The sequence below is a fragment of the Triticum aestivum genome, chromosome 7D (genome assembly GCF_018294505.1).
Source record: "Triticum aestivum cultivar Chinese Spring chromosome 7D, IWGSC CS RefSeq v2.1, whole genome shotgun sequence".
Classification (NCBI taxonomy): Eukaryota; Viridiplantae; Streptophyta; class Magnoliopsida; order Poales; family Poaceae; genus Triticum; species Triticum aestivum.
This window is the reverse complement of record NC_057814.1, coordinates 556,834,159-556,855,204: the sequence shown is the minus strand read 5'-3', so window position 1 is coordinate 556,855,204 and position 21,046 is coordinate 556,834,159. Positions and strand designations below refer to the sequence as shown.

General features: G+C 48.7%; 2 protein-coding genes across 2 annotated transcripts; one reads left to right on the top strand and one right to left on the bottom strand.

Moving 5' to 3' along the window:
- The first annotated feature begins 374 nt into the window (after positions 1-374).
- Positions 375-1,877, top strand: LOC123171279 (probable serine/threonine-protein kinase At1g54610). The gene is made up of 3 exons (XM_044588852.1): positions 375-1,064; positions 1,149-1,688; positions 1,776-1,877. The coding sequence occupies exons 1-3, from the start codon at positions 375-377 to the stop codon at positions 1,875-1,877; spliced, it is 1,332 nt and encodes a 443-aa protein (XP_044444787.1).
- Positions 1,878-16,699: 14,822 nt separating this feature from the next.
- On the bottom strand, positions 16,700-18,354 carry LOC123168374 (DJ-1 protein homolog E). The gene is made up of 2 exons (XM_044586243.1): positions 17,550-18,354; positions 16,700-17,453 (listed from the first exon to the last, which is right to left on the bottom strand). Exons 1-2 carry the CDS (start codon positions 18,174-18,176, stop codon positions 16,899-16,901), a joined length of 1,182 nt encoding a protein of 393 aa, XP_044442178.1. The 5' UTR covers positions 18,177-18,354; the 3' UTR covers positions 16,700-16,898.
- Between the last annotated feature and the right edge of the window lie 2,692 nt (positions 18,355-21,046).

Below are 21,046 nucleotides of genomic sequence, written 5' to 3'. Positions count from 1 at the left end.
CTCGGGCCGTATACGGCCAGCGCCCGACCGCGGAGCACCATGGATCCGGAGCTGCACTGTTGCGCGGAGACACGTACGTGAGGACGTAGGCTGTCACCAGCAGCATCTCCCGATCAGCCGCGCGCGGCCGGCCGCCGCCGGCCGGCAACAATATTGTTCTTGTCAATGTCACTACCAGCCATCCAGCCTGCAGATATACAAAATTTAAAACTTGAGTGGTTTATATGTTTGGCGCCACATTCGGGGCCATTCCCCTTCCCCTCTATGTTGATGTCTCCATCCCCGTCGCGCCCCTTCCTCCGCCTCCACCCCCATCTCGTCGTCGGCACCAGCCGCCGCGGCCGCCGCCGTCGCCGTCGCGCGGCTCCGCTGACATGGGCTGCGCGCAAGCCAAGCCGTCCCAGGGCTCCCCCGCCCGCAGCCACGACCGTGGCATCGACCACCTCATGCGCTGCAACGGCTACACCCCCGCGGCCGCCCGCCGCCTCACCGACCCCCTCCCCACCACCGCCGCCGTCGCGGTCGCGAGGGACCAGGCCGACGCCAAGGACCAGGGTCCGGCGGGGACGGAGACCACGGATGCCTCGGGGACGTCGAACCTGACGGCGGCCACGGTCTCCTCACCGTCGCTGTCGATGCCGCCGCAGGCGCCGCCGCCGCGGCGGGAGGACGACCGCGAGCAGCTGGTGGACGGGTGGCCGACGTGGCTGCTGGAGAACGTGCCGCGCGAGGCGCTGCAGGGGATCGTGCCCCGGAGCGCCGACGCGTTCGACAAGATCGAGAAGGTCGGGCAGGGCACGTACAGCAACGTGTACAAGGCCCGCGAGCGCGGCGCCGACGGCCGGCTCGTCGCGCTGAAGAAGGTCCGGCTCGACACGATGGAGCCGGAGAGCGTCAAGTTCATGGCCCGCGAGATGCGCATCCTCCGCCGGCTCGACCACCCCAACATCATCCGCCTCGACGGCATCGCCACCTCCCGCATGCACCGCAGCATCTACCTCGTCTTCGACTTCATGTACTCCGACCTCGCCCGACTCATCGCCCGCCCCCTCACCCTGCCACAGGTAACATATATACCACCGGAGCCGGAGACGACGACACGTAAAACCACAGAGCAGAACTCATTTTCTTGGTTTCTTGGCATGCAGATCAAGTGCTACATGCAGCAGCTGCTGATGGGGCTGCAGCACTGCCACGAACGCAACATCCTGCACCGGGACATCAAGGGCTCGAACCTGCTGATCGACCGCGCCGGCGTGCTCAAGATCGGCGACTTGGGCCTGGCCAACTACTTCGGGCCCGGCCGGCGCCGCCCGCTCACCAGCCGCGTGGTCACCCTCTGGTACCGCGCGCCCGAGCTCCTCCTGGGCGCCACCGACTACGGCGTGGGCATCGACCTCTGGAGCGCCGGCTGCCTCCTCGCCGAGATGTTCTCCGGCAAGCCGCTCATGCCCGGAAGGACGGAGGTGGAGCAGCTCTTCAAGATCTTCAGCCTCTGCGGGTCGCCGCCCGACGAGTACTGGCGGAGGATGAAGCTCCCGGCCACCATCCGCCCGCCCAAGACGTACAAGTCGACGATGGCGGAGAAGTTCGCCGGCATGCCGCCGTCGGCTTTCCCGTTCCTTACCACGCTCCTCGCCCTCGACCCCGCCGCCCGCGGCACCGCCGCCCAGGCTCTCCAGAGCGACGTACGTGCCCGCGCACAAACCTATCCATCAATGGACGCAAGTTTGCGGTGTCTAACGCATGAAAATCCACACCACTTTGCACTGCAGTTCTTCAGCACGCCGCCGTTGGCCTGCGACGTCTCCGACCTCCCCGTCGTGTACAAGGAGGAGGCTGCCGATCCGACCACCCCCCACGACGGAAGGAAGTGAGGACTGACCGATCGCATGAACGCTTCTTTGATCTCGCAGAATTCCCTCTCCGTTGGCTTGATGGTTTTCTGCTCTGCCACCATGCGTACAGGTCCAAGCCGAGGCAGCGTTCTCAGAAGCGAAGGAACAGCGGCAAGCAGAGAGCTGATCGGGAGCAGCACGCCGACGAACCAAAGCTCTCCAATGGCGAATCTCCAGATCCAAACAAAGAGGTACACATCACAAGTCCACAGGCGAATCCATCTTCGTGCAGTTCTACCTACGTGAACCAGAATTTTTAGCATCTTCATTCATACTCTCATTGACTCATTTACGCGCGACGACAATTGAATGTAGGAGGAGAACAGGGCCGGGCCTGCAAAATCAGGGCCCCTGTGCCTAACTATAAAAATGGGCCTACCATTAGAAGAACAGGTCCTGGCCGAGAGCGCCATCGTCAAGGCCTCCACCAGCACGACCTCACAACGGTTTTCAGTGAGCCCAATGCGGTCGTTCCTACCTGCGGATGAGCCGCAGCTGCGGAGGGCCAACACCTACCACGCCACAGGCGACGAGCACACGGGCGGCGCCATCGCGCACCACGGCGTGGCGATCAGATCGGCGACGTGATCGAGGACATTTGTGGATCGTTGTGGGTTTCAGCGGATGAAAATTGCAGCAGAAACTGTTCAGGATACCACTACTGTTGCCGACTTTGCTGTGACTGAACTGCTGCTGTTCTGATTGAGAGACACTGATTTGTAGACTGCGACGCAGTTCATCTATCAATAAATCTCCATTGCAGAGAAATGGGAGGATTCATTTATTTCATGATTGATCCCGCTGCATCTGTTGCTGTTCTATTGTTTTGGGTTCAGCGTTGGAAAATGGAATTTCCGTGAAGATGAGTGTTATCCTATATTTTTAAAATATTCATCCCTGATAGATGTCGTAGATCGGTTAGGCTAGGATTCCGGCAACAGTGGTGATAGGTATTACCTTTTCTTGGCCTGAGGAGCTCCCGCTGTTGGCCATGGTGGATGGCGGCGGTGGTGATGACAGATCGTGGGCGAAGTGGTGGCGGCGCTTCCCATCAGCACTGCACTAACCCTAGATCGGTAGGGGTGTAGGTGGGTTGTACGGCGTCGTGACGAACCTCGTAATGCGAGCCGCCGTCCCCCACCTCTTTATATAGTGCAGGTGACAGGGGTCCGTCACCCATAGTGGGCTGAGCGCCCCCGATCAGGGCGCGGATCTAAGGGCCCGGTGGGCCGTTGGGCCCACACGGTGGAGATCATCCTAACATTCTCCCCCTTGATCTCAACTTTTACTTTTGACCTTTATACTTTAAAATAACTCTTTTCAAAGTACTTGTTCCATCACAGATTTGCATGTAGAGCATGTCTCATCATCACGGTTCATTCCCGATAGAATCAACACCTACAACACACTCCTCTGTTTTGAAATAGATTTTTTAACCTTGGGCCATTTTATTGTCTGGAAATCTTAGACTATACCATAAAACCCATGTCGACTGTGTGTTCTCCGAACACACTGGGCGGCAAGCCTTTAATAAGCAGATCTGCAAACACTTGTCTGTTACTTTTATGCTTCAAGCATTTCTACATGATTCCGGACTTTCTCTTTTACAACGCATAACTCTGTGTCAGTGTGTTTGGCATCAACACTTGACTCGTTGTCATAGGAGCGAAAAACTTAAAATGGTTATCGCTGTTGTCAACCATTATCAATTCCGGGTACTTGTTTCTTTAACCTTTTTGCCTGTCCCTCAGCCTCATATCATGTTGTACATTATCTTTACATCATATTAATGATAATTGATTCATTCTTTAGAGTTTTTCCACACAAAAACTGCAAGTGTGAAAGTCAGCGACAATTGTGGATTTCGCTGTATATTTCACGAGTCCTGTCTTTGTACTCACAATCTTTTGAGAGCACTTATTTCTTTCAGCATGAGGCCGATATCCTTGACTCCATTCCAGTGATCTATATCTGGACTGGACATTACCAAAACAACCCGGTTACGTGAACTGTGTCACGATAATATTATACTTTTGCATTCATTAAGCTTCCAACAGCTGAAGCATATGGTACCATATTCATTTGGTCTATTTCGTATTGACTTTTGGAACACTAAAGTTCCCAAAATCATTACCCTTTGCTATAAGAACAGGCGTAGGTTTTCTCGCATGCATACTTTAGAAACTTTCCTTAGCATGCCCATGCGACACACCTAATACCCTTTTTATTCTTTTCTCGGTGAATCTCGATCCTTATAACGAGAGACATTCTTTTAAACTTTGAGGACAAGAACTTCTTTTCCTCCTGCAGTCGAATTAACATCACTACTAACAAGCAGAATGTTATCCGCATGTACAAGATATAGGAAATGAAATTCCCATTCTATAACTTTATACAAACACAATTGTCCTCTCATTTTCTTTAACCCAAAACAACATTTGATTGCTTTAGTCCATAAAAGACTTCTTCAGGCAGTATCCCCTGTGTTCTTTACTTTCATCTGATGTAACTCAGATCATAATATCTTTCATCTGATGTAACTCAGATCATGATGTGCTACCAACACTCATTGTAATCTATTCAGTGTAAAATGCGCAAAAAAACCTTTCGATTTTAGTCGTGTTTTACACCTTTACATATTTCCTTTGGAGTCACATTGACCTTGTAGACTCTTTACAGCCTACTGTTTTGGCTCCATTGGAAATTACTCATGAGTCCCGAACATCGTCAGAATTCACCAATTTCATTTCATCTCACATAGTCTCTTATCATTTAGATAAGCAGACACTTCTCAAAACTCGATTGAGCGCTTTAAATGAGGTGGGATCAACCTCCATTTGAATTTCACTAACATAGACTTTATAGTAATCAGAAGTATCTGATTTTCTCATTCCTTGAGACCATCTGTGTCTCAGGTACTGGCACTTCTTTCATATGGGGCTGTTGTTGCTCTGTCATTGCCAAGAGGCAAATTAATTGTAGTCTTTCACTTCCAAGAGGCAATAGGTTTTATAGGACCTGTATCACAAGATCCATGTTTACTCATTCCTCCTTTATGGAGCTAACAACAGGTGTTGTATAAGTCATACAACATGCTCCCCCAGATACAATCTATTCGAGTCTTAGGTATTTTCATACCATGCTCCCCCAGATTACTCCATCTTTACTAAAAAATGGCGTATCTTTAAACTTTATTATTTGGGTTTAATCTGTTAAAACTTTCTTCTTTATGGCACTTTAAGCATCGTCTTAGTATTCCTTAGTCTGCTTTCGGAACTGTAAAAGATCCAGGAATACATCTATTTCTTTTCTTTAGGGGTATTATTATGATCGTCGTACTCCCCCAGATGATCACATTCTTCATTAATGGATATCTCATATTTTTTCTCCCCCTCGAAATGTGGCAAGAACTTTTCTGCCACAATTTCGAAAAACCATTCACAACTCTTGTGAATTGAGGAAACTTTGAGTATCTACTTCATGTATCTGATTACTTCATATGTAATGAAGTTATCTGTTAACGGTATGGGAGTACTTTTTCCTTATTCCTCATTCCATTTCGGAAAGTCAAAATAGTTCTTTATCATTAGTACTTTTGCAAGTCACACTTGCATATCATTCTTATCTTTAGGTTCGTCTGTAACTTTTATTCTCTTTGGATTTATTGAGTGCTTAATGACCGTTACACATAAGGTGTACGGTCGATACTAGGAAAGCATAATAGCTACTCCGTACTTTTCTCCCAGAGTGGGACACATCAAACGCACATGAGTCATCATATCTTTCTCCTGTCATACAGGATAAGTTCTTTGCCAAAATTTCTCCTGACGTATAGGATTTTTGACATAATACTATGTCAACTTTACCTAGTTACGCAGGTATTTTCCTAGACTTTCCCCGCCATGCAGGTTTTATCATAATCCTCTTTTCCCGCTATGCGGGTAATTCCCTGTAAGGAACATAAATGCCAGAATTGGCTCTTTTGACTGCATATGCAATCATGAAATTCAGAAATAAATCCGAACGCTCTTTGACACACATGCTTAATCCGACGTTGGTCAAATTAAACACGCATGTTGCTTGTTTCAACTCAAATCGTGTTGACTGAAAAATCTTCTTCATAGAGAGCACATGAAAGACATTCGTCAACCAAGACTCTCAATGATCTACCTCTTTTCTTTTGAGGCCATTCTTTAGAGAGAACATACTCCCTCACGTTATGACCTTTCTTGGTCATCTTTCGGGTAACAAGTACCCAGCCATTCGCTTTTACGAATGAAAGTATGGAAAACTTTTAGTCTGAGAAAACTTAGCCAATAATCAACAATAATGAGCATAAAAAAATAACCCTACATTGGTCTGGTTAAAAAATATGCACATTAAACTTTTAAAACTTTCTTTTATATTCTAAATCACTGTTGGGCAGAATTAGAACAAAACATCATCCTTCTACATTAATTCCATATCACCGTTGGCAGAAAAGGAAATAACGCATATAACTCATAAATAACATGATGATAAAATTTCTATTAAACAACTTTGCTAAGAAATAATAATCATCATCAACTTTATTGCAGCGGGAACAAGAAATATAAATTTCTCTAGCTCAAGAGCATTTCTTGATCTTTATTTGTTCTTTGAAAATTGATTACTTTGATACAAAAATTATCAGAGATTTAAGCTTTGAACATAAGACTCATAGAATTATAGTACTTTTATCATCAACGTTGGTCAGAAAATAACAATACCATATTTTAACTTTAAAACAAATATCTTTCTTTTGTCATAGCGGAAACTATCTGAATCTGATTTCACCCACAGGGGAAAAAACTTCTCTCAAAAAATGTTCTTCCAATTAAATTTTCCCGTTGGTTCCAATTTAATTGAAGGATAAAACTTTTACTTTGCAGCGAAACTTTACAATATTCTATTCATAAGAATTTTATTTTTCTTTTAAAAGAGCACTTTTCTTTATTTTGCAGCGGAAAACATGAATAAAAAATTCATGGACTTTTTACTTTTCAGAAGCATCTCTTTCACTTTTCTATTTTCTAAACAAATTTTCGTTGGATTAAATTTGAATAGAAAATAAAACAGAAAACTGGATGCATTAATCCAAAAATTGGACAAAAAACAAATAAAACACGGCCTGTGCTTTGCGTTTCCTGGCCCACGGCCTGCTCGCGCGCCGTGTGCGCCTGCCCTGGCCGAAAACGGCCCAGCCACTCAGGGTCCAGTTGGCTCGCGCGGGGCTGCCGGCCTGGGCCGCCGGCTCTGCCGGCCCAGCAGCTCAGCCGGCCTCAGGCCAGAGTGCGCCTGCTCCCTTTCCGGCCCAAAGGCCCGCGCCGACAGGCTAGGGTTTTCTCGCGGCCATCGACGCGATCCAACGATCCAGCGCCGATCTCGCCCGATCAAAGCGATCCAACCGCGCCGCTCGGGCAAACCCTAACCCATTCTTTCCCTCTCGCGCCGCTCTTCTCTCGCTCCCGAACTGAGCCGTTGCGCTGCGCCGCTCGAGCTCCCTTCCTTCCTTTTCTTTCTCCATCTCTTTCTTCCTCCGCCTCCTGCGACAGAGAAAAAGAGAGAGACACCGAGGGCCCCGTCGGCCGCCGGCGACGGCGTCGCCACGACGGCGCGCGAGCACCCATTCTCCACTTTCCCCTTCCCCTTTTCTTCCTTAGATAGAGAGAAAGATGCGAGGCCGAGGCCACCTCTGCTCTCTTGTAGCGCCCGACGGTGTGGAGTGGCGGTGCCGTTGCCGATCCCTTCGCCGGTGGTGCGTTCCCCTTGGGGTGAGCACCCCGCCGTCGAGCGGTTGGGCCGCGGTGCCTCCCTCTCTCTTTTTTTTGTCTTTTTTCTTTTCTTTGCCGGCATACCGTTGAGCTAGCTCCGGTGGTTCTTCGTCCAACGCCTCGGCTTGCCGATGCGCGTCCGGATCGAGAGGAACGGCGCGGCCTTCCGGCGGCGCACTTTTCTTGCCCTTCTTTTTCCCCTCTTTTTCATTTGGGGGTTAGGGTTCTTTGGGGGAGGGGATTTCCTTTTCTTTTCTGTACCGAAAATCCTAAACCAATCTCTGGCTGATACCATTGATAGATGTCGTAGATCGGTTAGGCTAGGATTCCGGCAACAGTGGTGATAGGTATTACCTTTTCTTGGCCTGAGGAGCTCCCGCTGTTGGCCATGGTTGATGGTGGCGGTGGTGATGACAGATCGTGGGCGAAGTGGTGGCGGCGCTTTCCATCAGCACTGCACTAACCCTAGATCGGTAGGGGTGTAGGTGGGTTGTACGGCGTCGTGACGAACCTCGTAATGCGAGCCGCCGTCCCCCACCTCTTTATATAGTGCAGGTGACAGGGGCCCGTCACCCATAGTGGGCTGAGCGCCCCCGATCAGGGCGCGGATCTAAGGGCCCGGTGGGCCGTTGGGCCCACACTGTGGAGATCATCCTAACAATCCCCACTTTTTTTTTGAAATGAAAGGTAGATATGGTCTACCTTATATATTTCAAAACAGGCAAAAAAAGCCTGAGGACCGGAGATCGATTACATGAAGTTTATATTTAGCACCAAGGTGCCCAGGCTATAAACTGCCAGATTGGAGAGATACAAGTGGGGGGGGGGATATAGCAGCTACCTAACTTAAACTGAAACCAGCTTAAGCTAGATACTGTGTCCACGCAACCATAGCATCGGTAGCATCATTGTCATCCTGATCGCGGCTTCTACTTTGCCAGAGATGAAGCAACCGTGTCATGTACTGTTTTATATAAGCCAAGGGCCATCTCCTGGAGTTGAACACCCGGTCATTCCGGGCGTGCTATGTTGTGACAGCGGCGGCAGCAAAGAGAATATGAAACTTACTAGTGGCTGGCCAACGCTGTTCAGCTTGCTCGATAAAACTGATGAGGTCCAGAGAACTGGAGGCAAGGTCATTTAGGCCGAACACATTCCAAATCACTGAAGCCGGGTAGCAACGCAGCACCAGGTGCGATGCAGATTCAGGAGCCGGGCAGATATCACAATCCTGTTGTGTCACAATCAACGTCCAACGTTTCTTCATCATATTATCTCGAGTGTTGAGCCGGCCCCAGAACAGAAGCCATAAGAAGACACGGTGTTTGAGGGGGATGATCCGGTCCCAAACCCATGAACTATAGGCACAAGACACTCCTCTGAAGGTGAGCAGCTCATAGACGTGAGCGGCAATGACGGTCTTGTTGTTGATGGCAGAAAACCTGTTGTCTGGGCGATGTGGCGAAGGCATGGCAGAAGCCAGGAGCGAGAGAAGGAGATGTAGATCATTGTTGGCTGTGGCTAACAGATTAGGGTGAAACTGTAGGTGCCAAGATCCTTGAGAGCGTTGAGAGGCCACAAAACAGTCCTGGTCTTTTGCAAAAGTGTATAAGGTAGGTAGAGCAGAGCTCAAGCGTCCCACCGGAAGCCAACAGTCATGCCAGAAAGAGATTAATCTCCCAGAATCCAAGGAGCACTTTGAAGAGGCGAGTACCATGGGGATGGATTGCTTAAAACCACTCCAGATTGCAGTGTCGCGCGCGCAGTTTCTTCTGGGTAAAGAACTGTTGCAGTATTGCTGAGCAAACCATTGGTAGCAAGGAACGCTCGAGTATTGGAGAACCCGAGCTGCAAACTTGGTTAGTAGAGCCTGATTGTGTGCAGATAGATCTCTAATACCCAGGCCACCAACAGATCGCGGCATGGTGACGAAGTGCCAAGCAACTAGACAGTGGCCCCCTTTTGCTGTGTTCGTGCCTTGCCATAGGAACGATCTCAACAAGCCCTCTAGCTTGTGTATGGATTCCTTTGGCCAGCGGAAACATGTCATGAAGTAACTGGGAATGCTAGCCAGGACCGAGTTAATCAGTGTAAGTCTGCCACCCCAAGACAAGAGAGTAGCCAACCAGCCAGATAAACGCCTGTCAACCTTATGAATGACTGGTAACATTAGTTCGTGTCGAACCTTGTGCAAGGAGAGGGGCAAGCCGAGGTATGTGCAGGGGAAGCTTGAGGCTGGGCATCCAAACAAGCCAACGATCGCATCAGTGGTAGAGCTGCCTATGCAAATTGGGATGAGAGTGCTCTTGTGGTAGTTGATCTGCAACCCAAAGAAAGCAGAGAAATCAGACAGAATGTGCTTGATGATGGTAGCTTGCTCTATGCTGCCATGGAAGAGGATTAAGGTGTCATCGGCATACTGCAGAACTGGGAACATCCTGTCTGAACCAACAGGGTGAATCAAACTGCCATCTTCAAAAGCAGAGCAGCAAAGTCGTTGTAGAACATCAGCCACTAGAATAAAAAGATATGGTGATATAGAGTCGCCCTGTCTGAAGCCTCGCTTGTTAGCAAAAGAGTCACCCAGCTCCCCATTCAACATGAAGCAAGAGGTTGCCATTGACAGCAAGCATTCAATCCAACTGATCCAGTGCTGAGGGAAACCATGGGTAGATAGAACGTTGAGAAGGCATGACCAGCTGACTGAGTCAAAAGCTTTTTGAAAATCCAACTTGAGGGCCACCATGCGCAACTTCCTTTTATGTTCAGTTTGGATCATATCCGCAGCCAAAGCAAAGTTCTCTACAATGGCTCGACCCTTGATGAAGCCTGATTGTAGGGAATGAACTAAGCTGGGGATCTGAGCTTGAAGCCTCCTGGTTAGTACTTTGCTTGCAAGTTTGGGCACGCTGTGTATTATAGAGATTGGCCTGAAGTCCTTGAGTTCCAGCGGGGTTTCCTTCTTGGGCAGAAGGGAGATGTGGGCCAAGTTAATGCCAGACAGGTCCAGTTGATTCTGGTGGAATTGGGAGAAGAAGAGTTGCAAGTCAGCTTTGATAACTCCGTGGAAAGCTTTATATAACTCATTAGTGAAGCCATTCGGGCCAGGGCTACGGTTGTTGGGTGAATGGTTAATAGCTTCGACAATTTCCTCCCAGGTGAACTCCCTCGCGAGGCACGATAAGTCGACGTGCTCATAGAGCTGATCAAGTTGAACTGTAGGTAGAGAGGGGGAAGGCTGACCCAGGAGAGCAGAGTAGTACTCGGTTGCCAACTGAAGCTTGTGATTGTTGTCAAAAAACTCAACTCCGTCTTTGATGAGTACTCTGACCTTGTTCCGTCTAGCATGGCCATTAGCAGCAGCGTGGAAGAAACTGCAGTTTTCATTGCCAGAAGTACACCAATGGAGTTTGGCCCTCCGTCTCCACGAAGCAGTTTGCCACAGTATAAGCAGCTCTGCTTTGTCTGTAGCAAAAGTTCTCAGAACCCTTTCTAACAGCGATAAAGATCGTCGTTCCTCGATAGCATCAAGGTAGAGCACCACCTTCTTATTATTGGAAATGAGCAGATCCAAGCTGGCCCTGTTTCTCTTCCATCTTCGTAAGGCAGCACGGATTCGCCTCATCTTCAGGTTAATGAGGGAAGCAGCCGAGCGAATAAGTCCAGTATCTTGGCCCCAGCTGTTCTGGATGATGGATCTTGTCTCTTCCATGTGGAGCCAGTGCTTCTCCATCCTGAAGAGTTTGCTCTTAACCTGGTTGTTGCCAAACTGGACCAAGACAGGCACATGGTCCGAGGTGACCGATGGTACAACCATGGCTGAAGTTTGAGCGAAGGACAGCAACCAACTAGCGTTGATGAGCACTCTGTCTAGCCGAACCATAGTAGGGTCCTCACGTTTATTCGACCAGGTGAACTTACGGTTGCAAATATCCACATCATCCAGCCTATGAGATCTAATCCATTCATTAAACAGGTCCATCATAGCCCAGTTGACTCGACCGCGTGATTTCTCTTCCGTGAACCGATACATATTGAAATCGCCGATAACAATCCAAGGTTCAGATACCAGGGCAGCTGCACTGTTGATCTCTTCTAAGAACAGTTGCCGTTCCTGATGAACGAAAGGAGCATATATAGTAGTGACCACAAAAATTGACTCGGACGCTGTTGATGAGAACCTGACTGTGAGATGGTATCGGTGTGAGGCGATGACCTGCCCAGAGAAGGCAGAGGTGTCCCATGCGACCAGAATGCCGCCGGAGGAGCCCGTAGAAGGCATGACCGCTTGGTTGTCGAGGTTTGTGGGGAGAAAACTTCTCAGCTTAAAAGTTGGAACTGATTCCAGCTTTGTTTCCTGATAATAAGCAATGCTAGGCCGACAGGTAGTTAGAACATCACGAACCAAAGAACACTTATTCTCGTCACCCAGGCCTCGAACATTCCAATCAAGAAGCTTCATAGATCAAGGTGAAAGCCGCCCGCGCATGAAAGGTAAGTAAACAAGGCATGTGCATGAGAGGGGGAATGCAAGAGGTAGTAACATAAGGGAGATAACATTGATGCAGCATTGATCTTACAACTTGGACTAACATAAGACTGACCAACAGATAGACCTCTAAACTGACAGAGACACTGACCGAGAACATAAACAGACTAACAAACTGTCTTGGAAATGGACTGACGGGGCATAAATCGACTCTGAGGCGAACATAACTGCAAAGATAGGCATAGCAGGGACCGACACGCCCTGAGAATAGCACAAGCATAACTGAAAAGCACCTAGACATCTGGACCAGAGTGAGCACCCATGGAAGAAGCGGATGATCCGTCCGAGCGGCCAGAGCCGCCAGCGCCGGTGGTCGAGGAGGATGATGCTTGAGCGAAGAGGGCGTCCGCATTGAGGTCGCAGCATTTGGCGATTTGCTTGAGTTTGCCCCTAGTCATGGGCCTGGGTGTGTTACTGAACTGGAGATCCAGCAGCTCGGTGACCGGCACCACCTTGGTCTTCTTGCGGCGGGAAGCATTGAAGCTGGGCCGCCGACCAGAGCTGCCGGGGTTGGAGCCGGAGGTCGCCGCCTTGAGCTTTGAAGCACGCTCAACAGAGCCAACGCGCTCCCCATCGTACATCATCCTGATGCGAGGGCTGCGGCGCGTAGCAGAAGGCGGAGCATTTAGATCTTGGACAGCAGGGGCGGCAGCAGAGTCGCCGCCCGTCTTCTGATGGCTCCGTCCAACCGCCTCCATGGGCTGAACAGCGAGACCGGCGTCAGGGCCATCCGTGGGCACGTGGTGCATCGGCTCCCCGGCGGAGACAACCCCGAGGCCCAGATCCACGTCTGCCATGGCCCCGGCAGGGGAAGGAGGTGGGGAGGCGAGCTGGAGTGGAGCCGCAGGGCTATCGAAAAGCTGAAGTGTGGGAGGGAAAGGGCGGAGATCTTCAGCCCTCAGCTCCGGCGGCGGCGTGCGGCAGGAGCAGAAAGTGGTGGCGACATGAGCGGGGAGCAGGGAGCACACTCCGTGCAGCAGATTAGTATTGGCTACAGGAGATCGATCACAGCTAAGAAGGCCGTCGCCCAAGGCAGGGGCGTGTTAGAGCGGCCTGGGGCAAATGAGCCGGGTGGCAAGAACTTGGTGGGCTTGCACGCGCGCGTAGGCTGGGAAGTAGGCCTCAACAGGGAGAATGGCACCTCCAACAGCAGAGAGAGGTGGGCCGGCGGTGGGCAGAAGCCCGTGTGGAACAACGGGCTTGGGGGGTGCATGTTGTCAACTGATGGTAGGAGGGGGAGGGTGCGGGGACACATGAGGCCAGCCTCATCCTGCGGCTAGAATTTGAACAACAGGGAGCGGCAGCTTTCCCGCGCCAAGGTTTCAGTGCGCAGGTCGAAGCAAGGGAAGAAGCCATCGTCCAGAGCGATCGCTCGCACCTGGATAGCGCCCTTGGCAACCCGACAGTTGCTAAGCTGAAGCTCGAAGAAGCCATCCCCACTATAAGCAATTCTCTTAACATGTAACCTTCCATCTTACCAAGTGTGCCATGTCAACATCCACTAACACTATTTTACATGCATACACCAAAACCTTTAAATCTTACAACGTGCATTCTCCCATCTCACCAGGTCATGCATGTTGCAACATCATGATTAGTCACATAACTATCCCCGTCATGCACCTTATACAAACTCATGTCATCTTATTCACTTGGTACGGAAAATTTTCTGGAATTCCCCGGCCTGCAGCTGGCGCGGTTGGTCTCGCCCCAAGGTGCGGCTCCTGGTGCGTCGTGCCGGCTCGCCCCCATCTGGCCATGGCCTGGCGCGGGCCGGATGGCCGCGGTTGCCTTCTTCTCCGACGTGTTGCACGGCGGCATTGGGGCCTACTAGTTTGCTTGTCCAAGGGACGCGGTCCTAATGTTCTTCTTGATCCGAGATGGTGTCCTGCTAGATGTCGGCCCTCTTTTGATCTGGCAATTGACGAGTTCCGAAATGCTTCGCCGGAGATCTTCATTGGATACTTGACGCCTGTAGATTACTGGATCGGATGAGATTCGGTCGTGTGCGCCCCTATTTCAGCCCGAGTGGCTTCAGGAGGGTGTGACGCGAAGCTTCGTTGTTTGTTGACATTATGGGACAATGTCGGTATTTCGATTTCATGGTGAAAACAGTGGCGAAAAATGTCATGGTGGCTGAGGTCTGAGGCCTAGTAATGACAGATCGAGTCTTCGAGGCGATGAGGACTTTGCTAGGTGATTCATGACTCGTAGAAGCGACATCGGCAAGTGGGGGTGGCAACACAGGCGGAGTACAGAGTCTTAGCTTTCTGGGTGAAAACCCGAGGTCCGCAATTAATTGGTTGTGCCTGGCAGTGTCCTTGTTGAAGACATTGTTTGAGAGTGCGGATTTTCTCCATGGTGAAAACCTAAGATCTACGATCGGGTGATGAAGGCGCTTGTGCACTGTTTCCTTCTTAAAGGCGTCGCTTGTGGAGAACTTGAACTTCGGGTGTTGTCTTGGTGGTGGTTCGTGCTACAGCTACAAGGAATTGATCACTGTAGTGGGATCTTTATTTTTCTTTTTTTTTTCTTTTTGGCTTTGTGCATCCGTAATGTTTTTATGGCATTACGTTGTTGCATAGACTGGGTGTAATTGGTATCTCTGTGATATTAATATATTCCCTTTGTTGAAAAAATTGGCGGTAGACATTGATCATTAAAATCTATTTAAGGATGAAAATATGAATTGAAGAGGGCAATACGTGCATACAAGTATTGGCTCGCTTGTCGTATATTTGTAAATGCTAAAGCATTTTTTCTTGAAAACTCAACAATGTTACTCCCCCGATCCAAGTTAATTGACGTAGCTTAATAATGTGGTGTTATGAAGTGTGTTTTCTTCTTATTTATAATGTGGTATCTTGGTGGGTCTTTTGCAGTGTGGTTCAGTGTTATTTGCTAATTAACTCATACTTATGTGGAGTAATTTCCTTCATCGATGACTGCATGTACTATGTTAGTGCTACAATATCATATACCGACGCTTTTTTTTTCTAGGTGGTGAGAGGATGCGAGATTGATATATTTTTATAGGCCGGCTGCTACCAATTGATTTAAAAAACGTTGACTTGGTCAAAATCATGAACCAAATCTAAAATTGGATACCTTAATCGAATGAAAAAATATTCAAAATTAAGGAATAGTGAATTAAAAAGTTGTATAAAAGAGCTCCTTAAGAAATTGTTGTCCGGTCAAAATTGGATGACCAAATTTCAAATTAAAGACCTCATTGTGAGGCCTTAAAAAGGGAGCATAGTGTGTTTACTAGAAAGTTTGGTGACCTTTGATGCGCCGTTCGTGTTGTTGGGTTTTCATAATTTTTTACTCCCTCTATTTTCAAAATAAAACATGTATTACTTTTCTGAAAAAGCCAAACCTCTTTAAATTTGATAAAAACTATAGAGAAATAAATCAATATCCACAGTATCAAATCGATATCTTTAGATTCATCATGAAATGAATTTTCATATATTATTTATTTACTATTATGGATGCCGATGCTTTTGACTCTAAAATTGATCAAAGTTAGAGAATCTTGACTTTTCAAAAAGAATACACCTTATATTTTGAAACTAAGTGAATATTTGATTTGGCGAGTGGCGTAGATGAGGGAGTGTGTTTCTTTTTATTTATAATGCGGTATTTTGATAGGCCTTTTGCAATGTGATTTTGTGTTATCTGACAATCAATCCATATTTATGTGCGAAAAATTTCTATGTTGGGAGATGCATGTACTATATATATTGGTGCTAGGTTTATTTTTCCTAGGTGGTGAGAAGTTGCGTGGTATTGGTATCGTTGACCTGCTCAAAATTGTTAACTAAAATTAAAATTGAATATCTAAATTGAGTGGAAGAGCTCCAAAATTAGGGAGCATGGTGAATTATAAAGTAAATCAAAGAAAAAAAATGTTGTTGACCCGGTCAAAATTGGGTGATCCAATTCCATATTAAAGATCTGAATTAACTATGAGGATTTTAAAATTTGTGAGCATACTCCTTGAAGAAAAATATTGTTAAAAGAATGAAATGAGAGAGATCCTCGATAAAAAAATGTTGACCCGGTCAAAATTGAGTGACTCTATCTTAAATTAGAGACCTCAATTAATTATGAGCCCTTTAAAATAAGGACGCAAATGAGAGGGCTCCTTAAGAAAAGAAAAAACATGGTTGACCCCTCAAAATTGGGTGACCAACTCTAAATTGGAGACCTCAAGCGATTCCGAGGCTTGAAAACTACTTCCTCCGTTTCAAAATATATGACTCAAATTTATACTAAATTTAGTAACGGAGGGAGTAGAAAGCATAGTGTAATTAATATAGATAGGTGGAGTAGATATACATTGTTTGCAAGACTGTCGGTGGCAAACTGCCAATGGATGAGCTCTGCGGTTTATGGTGACAAACTGAAGGCTTTGAAAGTTAGGTAGAAACCATTCATAACTGATCAAAGACAAGTTCCAACCAACAAAAAAGATTCCACTCCAAATCAAAATACCAGTTTGTGGCACTATACAGGAAGAGAAACAGAGAACTGGAAACATATGGCAATCTCTGAACTCCAAGGTTAGAGTTTCTGCAGAGCGTGACAGTGTTCAGCGTTCTGTTCACAAAGTTATTACAGATCACGGAGAGATGCATTGCAGTTGCATCTTCTTCAGAACGAGACGGTGATGCCCAAGAGATCCACGAGGTGAGCTATGAACTCGGCAAGGTCCGGCCAGCTCGCCGCCGTCACGAGCTTCCCGTCGGCGACCGCCCCTTCGGGCACCACGGCCGCCGCGCCGGCGAGGTTGGAGATCACCCTCATGGGGACTCCGCTGGCGCACCGCTTGCCCTTGAGGAGCCCGGACGCGGCGAGGACCAGGTGCCCCTGGTCGATGCTGGCGACCACCTTCCCCTCGGCCGCGAACTTCCCCACCAGCGCCACCGCCTTCTCGTTCGTCACCAGCAGCTCCGGCGACCGGCCGCCGGGCACGACCACGCACTCGTAGTCGTCGACGTCGATGTCGGCCCAGTCCACGGTCATCACGAAGTTATGCCCGCGCTTCTCGCCGCTCACCGCGCCGGGGGCCGCGCCGGTGACGTCTTCGTAGATCGCCGTGACGCACGGCTCGCCCTTGCGCTTCGTCGGGCACGCCGCCTCCACGCGGCAGCCCACGCCGGCCAGCGCGCGGAAGGGCACGTTCGCCTCGTAGTCGTCCACGTAGTCCTGTATCGATCATCAGATCACATCAAAATTCTAGATGTTTCAAGAACGGAGGGGGGGGGGGGGGGGGGGGGGGAGGGGGGGATGTGGCTAGCTCACGGCGCAGAGGAAGAGGACGCCCTGGCCGCGCCCGCCGAGGACTCGGCCGCCCAAGGCGCGCAGGAGCTGCGCGATGATCTCCCCGTGCGCGGGCCACCCGATGGCGGTCAGGACGTGGCCATCGGCGACGCAGAGGCTGAAGGGATCGGGGTCGACCCAGGTCCCGCCGGCCAGCTCCACCACGGGCCGCAGGCTAAAGAACGCCGTGCACCGGACGCCGCCCATGGCGCCCGCGGCGGCGAGCAGGACCTGGCTGTGGCAGGTCAGCACGACCGGCCGGCGCAGCTCGCCCGCGAACGCCCTGACGAGGGCGACCGCGTCGGCGTCGACGCTGAGCTGCTCCACGAAGCGGCCGCCGGGGACGAGGAGGGCGTCGTAGGAGGACGGGTCGGCCGCCGCCGCGGCGAAGTCTGCGGTGACCCGGAAGCGGTGGCCGGGGAGCTCCGTGTAGAGCTCGTAGCCGAGGAAGTCGTGGACGGCGGTGAGGCATGGGTCGCCGGGGGCCTTGCCCGGGGCCGCGCAGTGGACGGCGACGCCGAGGCCGGCCAGCGCGTAGAAGGGCACGGCCGCCTCGTAGTCCTCCATGTAGTCGCCGCACAGCATCAGCACCTTCTTGGACGGCGCCATTGCTCTCCTCTTGGGCTAGTTCGCTCGCGAGCGTGAGACGGAGTGTGCGCTAGCGTAGGTAGGATCGAGCAGAGCAAGGGGAAGACCAAGACTTTGTTTCTGCTAAAAAAAAGTCGTGGCTTCACTTGTTCTTCATATCCTCTCGCGAAATGGAAAAACAATGGTCGAACAATAAACAAGATTTAGCATACAAGACCGAGGTAATTAATTGCCAATTGTCAGATGCGTTGCACATGGCTGGGCCGGCGAGGTGGATCCGCCCCCTGGCAGTATTACTTTCAAAATTGGCAAAAGCTAAAATCCGAACGTACGGATTTTTGCAACAGATCCGAACGATCCGGATCTCGTCCATTTTGGATCGGACGATGCTTATTGACCTGTTGCGAAATTGGCAAAAGCTAAAATGATTATTCGTTGATTTCCTTCCATTTTCCTCCACGATCCCGTAATTAACAACGATTGCATTATGCAATCGGACCGCTTTAGCCGTGATCCTAATTATACACATGTGATCCTAATTCTATTCATGATTATCCATATCGTAATTAATGGGTTGCCTTAATTATCTCGACCCATTTAACTGCGTCTCCTAATTTGAAACGAAATTAGTGGGTCACCTTCTAATTTTATGCATGAATTGATCAGTACCGCTTTAGCCGTGATCCTAATTATATGCATGCGATCCTAATTCTATGCATGATTATCCGTATCATCATTAATGAGTTGCCTTAGTTATCTCGACCAATTTAACTGCGTCTTCTAATTTGAAACATAATTAGTGGGTCATCTTTTAATTTTATGCATGAGTTGATCGGTACCGCTTTAACTCTGATCCTAATTATACGCATGCGATCCTGTAGGAGCGAAAGTATGTCTAGAGGCGGATGATTAGACTACTTGACCAAATAAAAATCTAGCATTTTCCCAATTTTAAATCTTGGCAGATTTTAACAACTTAGCACAATTCAAATAATCAACCTACACATGCAATTCTAAAAGTATAGCAGCGGAATGTAAAACAATTGCATATGAAGGTAAAGGAAGGAGTTTGGAGGGAGCAAACGCAATGTAGACACGGAGATTTTTTATCCGTGGTTCCGATAGGTGGTGCTATCGTACATCCACGTTGATGGAGACTTCAACCCACGAAGGGTAACGGTTGCGCGAGTCCACGGAGGGCTCCACCCACGAAGGGTCCACGAAGAAGCAACCTTGTCTATCCCACCATGGCCATCGCCCACGAAGGACTTGCCTCACTAGGGTAGATCTTCACGAAGTAGGCGATCTCCTTTCCCATACAAACTCCTTGGTTCAACTCCACAATCTTGACTGAGGCTCCCAAGTGACAGCTAGCCAATCTATGAGACACCACTCTCCAAAATGTAATAGATGGTGTGTTGATGATGAACTCCTTGCTCTTTTGCTTCAAATGATAGTCTCCCCAACACTCAGCTCTCTTTCATAGGATTGGATTTGGTGGGAAGAGGGTTTGAGTGGAAAGCAACTCGGGAAAGGCTAGAGATCAAGATTTATGTGGTTGGAATGGAATATCTTGACCTCAACACAAGTGTAGGTGGTTCTCTCTCAGAAAATGTATTCTGGAAGTGTAGGCATGTTCTGATGGCTCTCCTCCCGAATGAAGAGCGGGTGGAGGGGTATATATAGCCTCCACACAAAATCTAACCGTTACACACAAATCACCAAACTCGGTGGGACCGAATCAGAAAACTCGGTCGGACCAATTTAGTTCAAAATGTGAACGTTAGGATTTTTGGTGGGACCGACATGTCAACACGGTGGGACCGATTCCATTAGGGTTAGGGCATAACGTAATCTCGGTGAGACCGATTACACAAACTCGGTGGGACCAATTTTGGTAATAGGCAAACAGAGAGTTGGTCAGGCAAACTCGATGGGACTGATTCGCTCATCTCGGTTAGACCGAAACGTTACGAAGGGAAAACAGAGAGTTTGCATTGCAATCTCGGTGGGACCGATCGCTCATCTCGGTTTGACCGAAACATTACGAAGGGAAGCAGAGAGGTTGCAATCCCATCTCGGTGAGACCGAGATCCCTATCGGTGAGACCAAAATGACTAGGGTTTGTGGCAGTGGCTATGTCAAGTGAACTCGGTGGCGCCGGATAGGAAATTTCGGTGGGGCCGAGTTTGACTTTTGGTTTGGGACATATGTGGATATGAGAAAGTGGTTGAGGGTTTTTGGAGCATATCACTAAGCATTTTGAGCAAGTAATTCATTAAGCAACACCTCACCCCCTTTTAATAGTATTGGCTTTTCCTATGGACTCAATGTGATCTTGGATCACTAAAAGTAAAATGTAGAGTCTTGTGTTTTGAGCTTGAGCCAATCTTTTGTTCTTAGCATTTTGAGGGGTCCACTTTCTAATCCATGCCATGCCAAACATTGAGCTTTCCTGAAATATTTATCTTGAAATAGCATTAGCTCAATGAGCTATATGTTGTTAGGAATTACCAAAACCACCCAGGGATAATTGCACTTTCAATCTCCCCCTTTTTGGTAATTGATGACAACATATAGATCAAAGCTTCAACAAATGATAATAAGATTGAAATACATCGTCGCTTTGAGAAGTATGTGATAAGCAAGAGCTCCCCCTAAATTTGTGCATTATTTAAAATTTGCTTTTGAATTCAAATGCACAATCGATTAGGATCATGGGTTAATCTTCCATGTCACATACATCTTGGTGGAGCGCTCAAAATGATAGAAATTAAAAGCATGCACTCATCACCAAGCAAGTGAATGATCATATATGAGATATAAAAGATAATATCGTCCAAACAAGCATTAAGGTAGCAAATGATCAAACACATGATCAAATAAGTATC

Coding starts and splice junctions, on each gene's coding strand:
- LOC123168374 (XM_044586243.1), bottom strand. CDS start 18,176: ATGGCGCCGTCCAAGAAGGTGCTGATGCTGTGCGGCGACTACATGGAG. Junction 17,454..17,549: donor GCGTCCTCTTCCTCTGCGCC/GTGAGCTAGCCA, acceptor TGATCGATACAG/GACTACGTGGACGACTACGA.
- LOC123171279 (XM_044588852.1), top strand. CDS start 375: ATGGGCTGCGCGCAAGCCAAGCCGTCCCAGGGCTCCCCCGCCCGCAGC. Junction 1,065..1,148: donor GCCCCCTCACCCTGCCACAG/GTAACATATATA, acceptor CTTGGCATGCAG/ATCAAGTGCTACATGCAGCA. Junction 1,689..1,775: donor CCCAGGCTCTCCAGAGCGAC/GTACGTGCCCGC, acceptor TTTGCACTGCAG/TTCTTCAGCACGCCGCCGTT.